At 36.7% G+C, this 12,814-nt stretch overlaps 2 protein-coding genes and 1 long non-coding RNA gene across 4 annotated transcripts; 1 reads left to right on the forward strand and 2 right to left on the reverse strand.

Moving 5' to 3' along the window:
• Nucleotides 1–69: 69 nt before the first annotated feature.
• On the reverse strand, nt 70–2,440 carry Grx3 (Glutaredoxin 3). The gene is made up of 3 exons (XM_078177224.1): nt 1,650–2,440; nt 463–1,096; nt 70–363 (listed from the first exon to the last, which is right to left on the reverse strand). Exons 1-2 carry the CDS (start codon nt 1,697–1,699, stop codon nt 475–477), a joined length of 672 nt encoding a protein of 223 aa, XP_078033350.1. The 5' UTR covers nt 1,700–2,440; the 3' UTR covers nt 70–363; nt 463–474.
• On the forward strand, nt 2,373–11,694 carry LOC144468070 (uncharacterized). The gene is made up of 10 exons (XM_078177219.1): nt 2,373–2,432; nt 2,629–3,069; nt 3,952–4,014; nt 4,807–4,865; nt 6,073–6,731; nt 6,802–7,151; nt 7,226–7,361; nt 9,694–9,867; nt 10,017–10,155; nt 10,601–11,694. The coding sequence occupies exons 2-10, from the start codon at nt 2,995–2,997 to the stop codon at nt 10,743–10,745; spliced, it is 1,800 nt and encodes a 599-aa protein (XP_078033345.1). The 5' UTR covers nt 2,373–2,432; nt 2,629–2,994; the 3' UTR covers nt 10,746–11,694.
• On the reverse strand, nt 9,740–12,805 carry LOC144468075 (uncharacterized). 2 transcript variants are annotated; one of them, XR_013493759.1, is made up of 3 exons: nt 12,670–12,805; nt 10,028–10,232; nt 9,740–9,878 (listed from the first exon to the last, which is right to left on the reverse strand). It is a non-coding gene; the product is annotated as an uncharacterized LOC144468075 (long non-coding RNA). The 2 variants fall into 2 exon arrangements; XR_013493760.1 differs by lacking the exon at nt 12,670–12,805 and adding an exon at nt 12,142–12,259.
• Nucleotides 12,806–12,814: the final 9 nt, after the last annotated feature.

Here is a 12,814-nt window from a genome sequence, read left to right on the forward strand (position 1 = left end):
CTTTGACCATGCTTCTAATACATATTGAGATTTTAATTCAAACAGTGTCATGTACAAATGTATGAAGACATAATCGAAGAAATAGTAAAACTACAATAGATTCGAACGTAAATTAACTGATAAAATGTATATTACATTGTTAATAAATAGAATTGAGCAACTTAAATACTTTTTTAAAATAAAATATTGTTACGAAGACAGTATGTTTACTTTTTTCACTATAATACAGGATTTACAGCAAAACCATTTCGTGCGACTTATTTTATTTATTACGCATTTTAACAAATCAATATTTCTATAACTCGAACGAAATAATTCGAGAATTAAGATATTAAAATAGTGATCATGTCCGATTGTTCATGTCTGGAAAAAAAATTGTCCAAACTGTACAACCTGATATTTGGTTACTAGTAAAGAATATTTCCTATAATAAAAGACAATTCTGAATGAAATCAGACTCACATTCTCCATACATTAACTCTTCTTAGGCAGCATACTCTCGAATTCTCCAGCTTCATTCATTTCCTTGACAATATCCAACCCTCCAATCAGTTCTCCATTTATATATAATTGTGGATAAGTTGGCCAGTTACTAAACTTCTTTAGTCCCTCTCTGACATCATTATCTTGAAGAATATCGAATGACTGATAATCAGCATTACAAGAATCCAGCATAGAGACTATTGTTCTAGAAAATCCACAACGTGGATTTGCAGGATTTCCTTTCATAAATAGCATACATGGTGCTTGGTTTATTAATTTTTTTAGCCTATCTTCAAGGCTTTGTTGCGGTTGCCATGTTTCTAGTGGAATTGACTCTTTGCTAACAGAATGCCGTTTTACTTTTTCTACAATGGCAGAGGGATTGGCTCCATCAACTCTGTCAATTATGGCATCATTTTTAGCTAAAATTACTGTTGGTACTGCCGTGATACCAGCCTTTAAAGACACATCAGGAACTTTCTCAGCTTCAATCTTGGCAAATTTGATCCCTTTGTATTCGGGCAGTTTACTCATTTCACTGATTACGTCATTTATTTGAGAGCACTGATCGGCCCATGGTGCATGGAAATGAATAACAGATAGATCCTTTGATCTAGAATGATAAACAAACAATAACAATATGAGTTAATTTGCAAGCATCAATAAAACAGAAATTATATTATTGTAGATAATAAAATCTTCAACAACGCGAAGCTTTTATATTTATATATTTGTTTTCTGAATCGACTTTGAGCATCGTAAATTTCTATAAACATTTGCAACACCAGATATCGTAATCTTTGTTTAATAGGTCATCATAGACTCATGAAACTCATTGATCTGTCATTGCATCATTAGAAGAAACTCACAAACGCAGTACCGAAGGCTTACTATTTTATCACAGAACTATATCGCTAAAAACTCGTGACATTCGAACATTAAGGAATTTCCGTTCTAATTAAAAGATAAAGAGTCATATCTATCATCGTGAATTTAAAAAACAACGTTATTATGTAAGCGCGCAAAATAATGATTAATATTATTTCAAATGAACAGTTTCAGTATATTAAAAATCTTCAAATAAAAATATGTTTGTGGTGCATCCAAAAGGAAGGTGAGGTTAAGTTACATTCTTTACATGAGACACTTAAAGTGCGATTACTCACTTAACGAAATCTTCATATTCTTGTTGAGAACTAAGTTCGGTAATAGTCATTCTGTCACTAATTTACTTTCTTCCTTTTATAATAGAACCCTCGATATAATTAATGAAATAAATCACGTTGAACTGCATTCAATTGCGGCTTCTACACTGGCTACGCGATTTCTGACATTACTGTCATGGAGGTTTTCCTTTAATTTAACAACCTACTGCTTCTGCGCAGAAGTTTGTCAATCTTTTTTTGCGAGATATTTCTATACATATATATCAGTATTAATTTATAATTGAATTATCATTGTTTCCCTATTAGACGTCAATAGAGTATTATTATAAAATAAATACTATTCACATCACAATGTAATACATTGTGATTTGTAATAAAGAGAATATTTGCCACTTTCCCGCCTTTGGTTTGAAAATGTCTAACTTACATCTTACATCCTAAAAAAGTTTGTGTAATATCTTATTTAAAATAGACAATTATTTAACGCGAATGGATATCGATTACAGAATTTGTAAAATTATAAGTTATATAAGAAATGGAATTTTCTAATTTTATTATAAATCAAGATAGATTTAACTATTATTACCCCGAGTACAGGAGAACGAAAATCGAAGTGATCAAAGAATTTCGTAGACACTTTCTATATATCATAGAATTCGTTACGCAGTTCCCAATTTCTTCGCTTCATTTAGTCTCATTCTCTCTGCTTTCCAATATCACGTCAGGGGCTAACTTTCCAGCTGACCGTCGAGTGTGAGAAGAGGACGCCCTATCTCCCAATCGGTAAGCAAGACAATTTCGTGAGTAATTCCATTTTAGACCTAGTCTCATGCCTTCTCTGTATCACCGTGAAAAATATGAAATAAATCCGACAAATTCTAGCAAAATCTAATTTTGAAACCGCAAGACTTATCGACCCTAGATATTATCCTATGACGTACAGGCATTATCATTTCACTCCTACTATTTCCGAGTTTAGGGATTATGATGTCTATGGACGTATTTTGGAGGCGTTTCGACGGAAAATAAATCATAGTCAATGCGGTTTGAACGAAATGAATCATCGTAAAACGTTGAGGATTGAAAGAAGTCTCCGTCTGGTTGGGAATTCCGTGTGGTAAAACAGGTGCACCATAAGAAAGTGACCAATGGCAGCAAGGCCGTGTCGCAGCACGGTCGTCATTGTACGTCATCGCTTGAGGGGGGAAAGGAAGGAAAATACGAAGCAACTGAGGGCTGTCAAGACACCTCGCCCACAAAAACCAGATGCAGATGCGACCGGGCGGTGAACACGTGCGACGTTTTTTTGTGACGGTCTCGCGTACTCGCGGGTGCAATATTCAAAATGTTGTCGCGGACTGACGCCTTAGAGGAGATATCCACTTGGACAAACAATGACGTGTTGTGCTTGCTGCAGAGGGTGAGTAAACTGCTGACGACGATGTTGAATAACGGACACTGAACTCTTCTGCATCGTGATCCTAGATGCACAGACACTCGACCCCGATCGGGTACTTCAGAATTTGATAGATCTCTATCTGGGCTCCATCTACCAACAACGAATACGCATTAGATTACACTTTTCTCAGACTGAATAGGGATTTGTAGATTGGAGCCATGTGCATTCCTTTGTGTAGGCATTTTAGCAGGTCGGAACACGTTTGTGATTGTAGGAACAATGATGAACAATGTTATTGTAACTATGATAGAACGATGTTTCTGGATTTATTACTGACTGGTTGTCAAACAGAGGTATCGATGGCTTCGTTGGCTTTCTCAGTCTTATATGCAAGTAGAGATTCACGTGCTTATTTGTAGTAGCATGCGACGAGTGTAACTCATTCGGCTCTTTTCATGTAGTCTCGGAGATTATTGTATTGCGAAAATATTATTGTTTATGGCGCGCTTTTTGTATAATTTCGAATATTCTTCTAATTTTGTGATCACAGATTTTTTAATTTGAACAACGGCAGATGGCATACTTAATCGGTGATTGAAATGTTTACTTTATCAACCGAGTAAAAGAAAATTTTGAATTATGAAATTTGAAATACAGAATTGGAGTTTCAAGTTTACGGACAATTGATAACACTACATTCATTTTTAAGTTAAGTTATTTTGGCAAATAAAATTTATATTCAATTTTATATTTTTTTAAAATATTTTTTATTTCACAACTTTGTTGTTAACACTAAAGTGTCAATGTTTGATAAAGGCGCGCCTGCAAAACGTCTCGAAATGATATCATCCTAGTATCGTAGTCTGCATCCTGTTTGATTATTCAAGCATCCTCGTTTTTCAGAACGGTCTGGGAGAATGTTGCAGGACGATAACGAAACGACAGATACGCGGCTATGAATTATTGGTAAGTCAATTGACCATCGGAAAGATTTTCTTTTCAACAGAAGATGGCTATCTCTATGTATATAACACGCTTGCGATAGTTATGATGTATTATCTTTCAAATTGTACCGCAAGCTAGAAATTTTGCATTTTATCTGCAATAATTACCACTTGTTCGAATAAAATTTCACTGATCGATGCCCGAAGAATAATCACCCAAGTGACTTTCTTCTTGTCGCGGTTCGCCGAGTAACATTCGCAATGTATGTACATGGAGACTGTTGACATCACGTGCCGTGTGGGACTTTGTAAACCACGATTGATAAAATCTCGTTGTCGTAGATTAACGACGGAACTTTGATATACTCGGTTTAACGCGTGGGAAAAATGTATTTCACTTGGTTGAAAATTGAAAGTTCTTTTTCTCGAAATAAGTTCAAACCCTGATAAGAAAAAAAAGATATCGCGTTGCTTAGCTTTATTTCATTTCTTTTTGTTTAAAGTAGTTGTTCAGTGCTGCACGGCGGCAAAGAAATGGACTGCAGAGTTTTATTAAAAAGAGTTTTTATCGACTAAAAAACAGTGGCTGAATAGAAATGTATGTTTTAACAGGCTTGCGATGTAATGAGACGGTAGTTACAAGAGCCTAAAGATACAGTTTCAAAATGTTAAAGAAAGTGAGTTATCTGAGACGATGTCGCCGAGTATGTGAGTTGGCTGACACTCGAGTTTCATTCATGGCAGTCTAGCTCGTATTTCGGACCGACTGGCGCGTGCTCTCTATTCGCCCCTTAATTAATTGTAATTATTCCAGCACTTGACGGAAGGGAAGCTGACTCTGTGGAAGAGTGACCTCACACCTCCATTAAAATGGTAAGAGAAATAACATAGGAACACCGTAGCCGATTTTGTTCCCATCAAATAGGATCACGAGGTCGATGTCACGGTCTAACGGTTCCTCTCCACACTGGTGAAGAATCTCTTTAAGACACGCCTTCAGATTCCACCTGGATTCATGCAATCGTATGCCCATTCCTATCGAAATACGTTCCAGACTCAAAGCTTCCTCGAATGATGATTAGACGCAGCTCATAATCGGATTTTTATAATTATCCGGCTGGCTGAAATATTCTCCCTATACTTTTTTCAATATAACGGCAGTGGTAATACGTCACAAAAAGTTATAAATTAATAAATGCACTAAGGTGTGATTAAAAAATAAAAATGTTACTAAAGTTTTGTATTAACAAAAATATTTTGCGATAATTTATTATTAGAGAAATATAGTGACATAAGTATATAAAATTCTCAGTCTAATAATTGTTAATCATTATTGGCATACTGGCGAAGAATTCCTTACACAGCGTCACAAGCAGCGTAGTAGTAAAGACAACGTCCGACTGTCGCAGAAAAGTTTGGCGAGTGATGTCCGTAGAAAGCATCAGGATACGCAGCACGCATACAGAATCCGATGACTCAAATAAAATCGAAATATACGACAGTTGAAATTCCTACGAATTTCCCATTTGTTTAACGTCCTCGAGTTCCGCCAGAAGAGCGTAATACTATCGTGTGGGACGCGTCCGATCATTCAATAACATGCGGACGCTACGAAATTTATCGTCTTCGTTTAATTAAGGAAATTCCACTTGACAATAACGCGGTTCCCGGCCAGCACATTAGCATCTGTTGCTCGAAACTGTTGAGGGCACGCGCGTGCATTCGACAATTTAGGTCATCGAACCTCGTTGCAGAGTATTTTCCCGCGATTCTACCATTTATTGCATCGCCAGTCGCTTTAATGCTAGCCGGCCGGTGAAATCTACTACTTTTGAAATAAAATGATCTCAGACTGCATTTAAAAAATGCTGAGTGAAAGTAGACTCGCTGTAGATTCGCTCATTCGGGGATTGTTCATTTATGATGCCTACCATTAACACACTAAATAATGTCTGAGTAAATTTGATAGGTAGAGATAGGCGATCTCCTCGAACTTGAATCTTCATTAGGGTTTCACAATTGACCGATAGTATTTTTGGATCATCAACGTTTTTAGTGACGTTTCGTTTTCTGATTCCAGGAGTCTCTGGAACTTCATTGAAGAAGTAAGGAGAACACCAGAAAAGTTCGTTATGGAAAAGCTGGAGTCACAAGCGGATGATTCCACGAGCGATTCAGAGCCTTGGACAGACTTCGAAGATGATGGAAATGAGGACAGTCCTTCATTACCGGAAACTCAGGAAGGGCAATCCAATCCTGGAAAGAGAAGTGACCAAAAAACCTTGCAGAGTAGTATTACAAAGAGACCGATAGGCGGAGGAATAATTGGAATATCCAGTCCGAAAGAGGAAGACCAAGGAACTTACGCAAACTGCGGCACTCTTCAGGAGGACGAGAACACGTACATGAATTATCAAGAACCACAGACTATACCTCCGAAAAATGTATCGAAATTGCATACCCAGGCAGAGAAATCCTTGGCCGAACAACTGAAAGAGCAGCTGAAGCTAATGAACAGTATGACTTCTACCACAGTTCCCAAACGTGATTCATTGCAGATTAAGAAGACCGACGCGAAACCGGTAGATCGCAATCAACCGCAGAAATCGTTTCTGTACAATACTCTGAAACCAACACCACCACCAAAACAAATACCGCAATCGAAATCGACACCACGACCAAAACCTACATTGCAACCGAAACCCCCACCTAAACCGAATGTTCCTAATCAGACACAAAGTTAGTATAATATTTATGAGATTACTGCTTTGCTTAAAGAAGCCATTTTTTCAAATAATTCTGGTTTTAGGGAGAATGGCAGTACCCCCACCACCGGAGCCCAAGAAGGCCAAGAGTCAACCTGTGATCATGGATAAGCCAAACAGGGATCATGCGAAGCCACCAACGATGCCGAAGAATCTTGACCTTGTTGCTAATTTACCCGCACAGACTGAAGTAAGCGAGTACGAGTACGAGGCATTCGACGAGGAGATCATCGAGCAGAACCAAAAGAAAAATATGTTTAGGGTGGACAGTAAACAATCGTTAACAAGTGGCAATCAGAGTTCTGTGGAAAGCGTTTATCAGCCACCTAGCATCACCAGCTATGATGAGGAAGAGGAGTATCCGTATAAAATTTATGAATCGATTACGGAGGCGGTAAGCTGTTAAACATATTGCTTATACATAGTTGCAACGATAAGAAGTTAATGAAGTTATTGTGATCATTTTAGTCGGACGATAATTGTTATTACTTAAGCCCTATTCAGATGACACAAAATGCACCTCCGCCGTTGCCTACAAAGCCAGCGCATTCTTCGGCTAGTTCTTCTCCAATTTCGAGTCGGACGAGCTTAGAAAGATCTAATGGTTGGTATTATAATGTTGGAAATAATTGATACAATAATTTGCACTTTCAGGAGTTAAATCATCAAGAACAAGAACTCAGCAGATCTTTAATCTGATATTCCAGTCAAGAATAATTTCACCAAAATCATGGATATGATTGTTCAAACAATTATTTGAACATTTATTAAACAGTTGCGTAAAGCCAATCAATTAAGTCCTCAAGCACGAGAACTACAATAACTAAGCTGTAAAAAGATATTGGTGCACACAAAGGTAGAATATATTTATTAATACATAGCACGCAATTAAAATGTAGTAAAACCTCGATTATCCGGTTTTTCAGTATTAGAATTCTCTATGATCCAAATACATGGAACATGCAATCAACTCGATGTAAAGCAACCCATAGAGACAATTAAATAATCGTTCTATTATCCGAATATTTGTGTCATTCTAATTAATTCGGATAATCCAGGTTCTAATGTAATACTTTTTCAACTGAATTGATTGGCTTCTGAGCTCTCCATGTATTGAATGAATATGAACACGCTACGCAGAATAGTAGGAAATTAGGAAGCAAATGGTTCCCATAATATAATAACATAGTTACGTCAGTGGAAGAATGATCGTAAAAAAGAAATTAGTCTGTGACTGTTGGGCAGGGGACGCAGCCTGTTAAGGGCTAGTAAAAACCATAGACAGGGTGGCGATTAAAGAAATAAAAAGTCAGATGGCCAACTTCCCATAAGCATCTGTTCGACAAATGGTGCTTGCACAACCTGCTGCGCGATGCAATTGCAACCAGTTATGAACCAGCTATCGCACCCTTTATTTCGAATCGTCCGAAATACGCGCGACAAATGAAATGTTTGCGGTACTGTTAAATTCTATTAACACTGTTTGATATCGTTAAAATTTTCTGGCTAAATGAGTTCAACATGCCCAACAATAAAGACACGTGGAGCAGTCTAACGTCATCGATTAAGCTTAAACAGGAAACCATTAAGGAAACTTAAAAAGAAACGAACGGGAATGACTTTACCGTGATTGTATCGTCGCAAAAACTGAAGCAGAAACAGTGTGATGGAATGTGTTCCTGCTTCTATCTGAGGCTTAGCAAACAGCTTGTGGGAGGTCTAGGTGCTCGTTTGGCAGACGAGGTGTCAGATATGATAGTGAGGATCAAAAGGGGGCTTTCTACGTGTTGTTACTCACATCCGCCCGAGCCGCCAGGTATAAGAAGCTAGTACAAATACCTGCTCCAAAGATACGATTACGAACTTATTCTCTGTCATTTGTACTATGATGTAATATACAAAAAATATTCGGGATATTTTTGAGCAAAATTTTAAGTGCGGTACTTAGTCTTCGTTTTCTCGCGATAGATCAGCCCTGTAAATGTACTATGAGGTATTCGAATCTGAAGAGTGAAAGATAAACGTTCGTTCCTCATTCCTTCCAAAATTGGAAATTCGGACCGTGTTCCGACAACCTAAAAGTAAGCGCACCTGGGAGAGTACAATTTTAACTTCGAAATTCACCACATGCTGAGGGACCAACGGACGGCTAGTCTTTACCATCTAACTGGATCCCTAAGTCAAATGTCAGTGAGTGCAGTGATTTAGTCGGAGTCGGTTCATTTGCGGTCGTTCCTTGATATTTGTTGAACGTTGTGTCTCTTATTGTTGAGTTCAAAGATTCGTTTAGAGACTTCGAAATTTGAAACGCTGAGTCCACAATTATTAAATGTTAGCAAACGAAATAATGGAATGAACTTTCAATGGATGTTGCGTTTATTTCTAACTAATAGGTAGTTTGAAGTAAAGTATCATGATCCTTGAAAAATCAGCGTGGATCATTTGCAGTTAGCAAGCCTAATGTCTTCGTTCAGCTTGTGGTGAAAGTGTAGAGACAGTACCTCGGCCCATCTGTGAAATTAAACGCGTGACTTCGTCGAAATTATTTCGAATCTGTGTGAAGGATTTTTTATAAATTAACGATCTAAATATGGCGACTATAATTGGTGATCCAAAACGAAACGTGTCCTTGAACACTGCGACACGCCGACAAGCTAGTCTTTCGGAGTGTCTCACCCAGGCTGCTCTTACCCAAGCTCGACTTAATCTAGCAAGTCAGTTTACCTACATTGCAATTTAAATAGAACACCATTCTTCTTTAGTTGTATCCAAATTTTTTTATTCAATTTTTAAGAGGAACAGAGGGTTTAGTGTTAGGGAGTGTGTTCCTAATCTTCTGTTCCGTGAAACTACCCTCTATCGAATTGATTACCGCCTTTCGATTGTACGCCTTTTTTTTTATTGAAGACGTGTAATGCTTATTTTATTGGTTACAGAACGCTCTCCTGATAAAAAATCAGCAACGTTACCACACTCGAACAGCTATACTTCGTTATCATCTGACAGAGCTACCCGACCATTGCCACCACCTCCTGAGAAACACTTATACTTCGACAAGCCGTGGTTCCACAATATTACCAGAGACCAAGCGATTGCTCTCATTACAGAACGTAGGTGACTTCTAAATGTCCATGTATGAAATTGAAAACGGTTTAATTACAGTTAAAGTCGGTTTAATTGATTCTCCGACAAGTATATTTTGAATCACCATTTTAAAGGCTATTGAAGTAGTTGTTAATCATATTTTTATATTGATTAGAAAATACCTACGGAAATCCACAAGATGGATACTTCCTTTTGAGGCCATCAACCACTAACGTGAATAACCCCCTTGCTCTGGTTCTTTGGTACAAAGACAGGGTTTACAACGTTCCGGTCAGGAAAAGACCAGACAACAGGTAAAAATGATTCGTTATCCTTAAATCCAAGAACCATCCTCAGCCCGTATATATATATCGCTACCAAGCACGGGTTTCTGCAAGAATATAATGAGAATGTCGTTATTCCGAATCCCTTTCGATAATTATACAACTATTATGGATGAAAGTATAAGAGTCTATTGTACTAAATGTCCTAGAAAATTTTAGAGACATAAGTACTAAAAATTGGTACAACTAAATTAGTTGTAAATATGCCTCTAAAATTGTATTAGCAAACTCTATGTTAAAATTAAATGTTCTTTAGTGAATAAAATAGTAAAAGGATGCAATTGGCAAAACTAAATTGATTTTAAAAGAACGTATAAAATTGCATGAGCAAATTCTCTAATAAAGAAAGCCTTAGAGGTCTTGTAAAATCAATGTAATAGAGTTCAATATTTAAAGACGTGATTTTTGTTAACAGTTATGCTTTGGGTTCTGCTAAAGTGAACGAGCAATCCTTCAGCAGCGTGGACGAGATTGTGACGTTCTACACAAGAGAAGAACTAGTACTCCATGGTGGAGGAGAATTGGGTAGAACAAGGTTGACTGATACACCCCCAAAATGAATAAACAAATAAATTTCGTTGAAGACCTACTTGAAACGAAATGAAAGGAGCTTAAGAACAAAATCGCTATGTACCATTTAAAATTACCTACTGCAATGCAAATAGTGCCTAGGAATTCTTAAATAGGTTCCATTTGACTTAGTATGGAATTTTTGATACGTATATCATGCTCGTGAAGTGCCTTTTTATCTGCGAGAAATTTGAGCACCGCAAGAGAAACTTAATTTTGTGTACTTTATATGTCTCTACAAAGTTCTGAGGCACTTGTATACACATATATGTGATTAGATATGTTTAGTAAATGGACAAAGAGGATCTCTTAAAAAATGGACTTGTATATTTTTAATAAATATATACGATTTATACATTTTTATGATAATTAAACTATATGGTTCTTTGAACTATATCTATTATTATATGTTTATCGATATACGATTTATTATCTCATACATTCTTTTCAAATAAGATAACGACAACAAATTAAAGATTACTGCTATGTAAATAAAATGATACCAAGTGGTGAAAATAAAGAATCCTAAAGTATCGTAAGAAAGGATAGGGGAAATGGAAATACTAGAGGAATCTAAACTTCAGTATAGACGGCGAAATAAGGGTGGGTGTAGGAAAGACACGGAAAATATTTATCGAAAAAGTGTGTGAAAGAGGAGAGCATAAAAGGGTGGCAGGAAGTAAATAGTAATGATGATGCATTAGGAAACGAAGCTAGGGGGGAAACAAGAATGAGGAAAGTTGAAAATAGAACGAAAAGATAGAGCGTGAGTGGTACAAAGTGAATGAATGAGTCTAGGATAAAATAAAGGAGTACATCTATTCAACCCCCTCCCCCTACCTTGAGGTGCAGAAAGGAAAAGTTGGGATAGTTTAAAGTGGATTGAATGAACATAGTTAGGGTAACAAATTAGTGTAACAACGGAATTGTAACTCCGAAGGGACTCAATAAAATATAAAAATTCAAACAAATTGCTTTAGCTCGTAAAAACTATAATTAAGTCAAATTTTATATTTATTTAAATTCATTAGAAACAAAACTATTCTCGGAGAGATTTTTGTTGATTATTTGAAAAATAGTGATATTATTTCCTAAATGGATGCAGCCTATTACTGGTCACCATTTAGCCGCCATATTTACAAATCAAGCTTCTCGAAATACGTTAATAAAACAAATATACTACAACGACAGCTGCGTCGTTTATTCGGTCGTTTATCGATCACTAATACAGTCAGAAAAATTATTAATATGAATATCGAGTGACACGCAATTTCTTCGATAATATTTTATCTGTATTTTTACAGCGATAACACCATTTAGGTAAACACTTCTACGACCAAGGTTCCAGCACTCAAAATTTAACCGCAGTTACGTGTTATACCATACCTCCACACGTGATTACACGGAGTTCTCGTTTCTCTTAATCATCACATGGTGATGTTCTGTGTGTGTGTGTGTTTGAACTTTGAACTGGTTATTCAACAATTGCAAGACAATTACGATGATCAAGATGCACGACGTTTCATGCATTTGATATTCTACGATAAGAACGTTCAATATCGAAACTCTATCTTGGAAAGCTTGTAAATATATTAGTATACTGTGATAAAAGAAACATCACACAATTTCGTAATTCAAAAAGTGGAAATAATATTTTCAGAAGATTACATGCCACAATTTATTTTGAATTTTTGAGTCGTGCACCTTTCAAAAGTACCGAAATATGTATCTTGTACACAGGAAAGATAAAATCCTCAAACATTAATATCTGTATTAAAATTATTCGATAGGCGTGAGTGAAGAAATTGTTACATTTGTGACATTATCTTGTATGAACAAGTATTACATTAAAAAATGAGTTTGAATCGAATAAAATTATGTGGAACGGTGGCAAGTTTCGAGCGCAATACTCACAGTTGAAATAATTCCCTAGATTGTCGGTTAGTTTCTTTGGTTATGTTCCGTTGTTGGCGTAACGTGGTGGGAGGCTGTTAACGACGAAAAACACGACAAGTTTGTGCGCACCGCCCCGTTAACTGTTTGTGACTGAACGTCAATT

Source organism: Augochlora pura, chromosome 3, assembly GCF_028453695.1.
Source record: "Augochlora pura isolate Apur16 chromosome 3, APUR_v2.2.1, whole genome shotgun sequence".
NCBI lineage: Eukaryota > Metazoa > Arthropoda > Insecta > Hymenoptera > Halictidae > Augochlora > Augochlora pura.

Bases quoted from the DNA above. Each gene is read 5' to 3' on its own strand.
- Grx3 (XM_078177224.1), bottom strand. From the start codon at position 1,699: ATGACTATTACCGAACTTAGTTCTCAACAAGAATATGAAGATTTCGTT. The intron at 1,097-1,649 runs GTGAGTAATCGC...TTATCATTCTAG, and splicing joins GAATATGAAGATTTCGTTAA to ATCAAAGGATCTATCTGTTA.
- LOC144468070 (XM_078177219.1), top strand. From the start codon at position 2,995: ATGTTGTCGCGGACTGACGCCTTAGAGGAGATATCCACTTGGACAAAC. The intron at 7,152-7,225 runs GTAAGCTGTTAA...TGATCATTTTAG, and splicing joins ATGAATCGATTACGGAGGCG to TCGGACGATAATTGTTATTA. The intron at 7,362-9,693 runs GTTGGTATTATA...TATTGGTTACAG, and splicing joins GAGCTTAGAAAGATCTAATG to AACGCTCTCCTGATAAAAAA.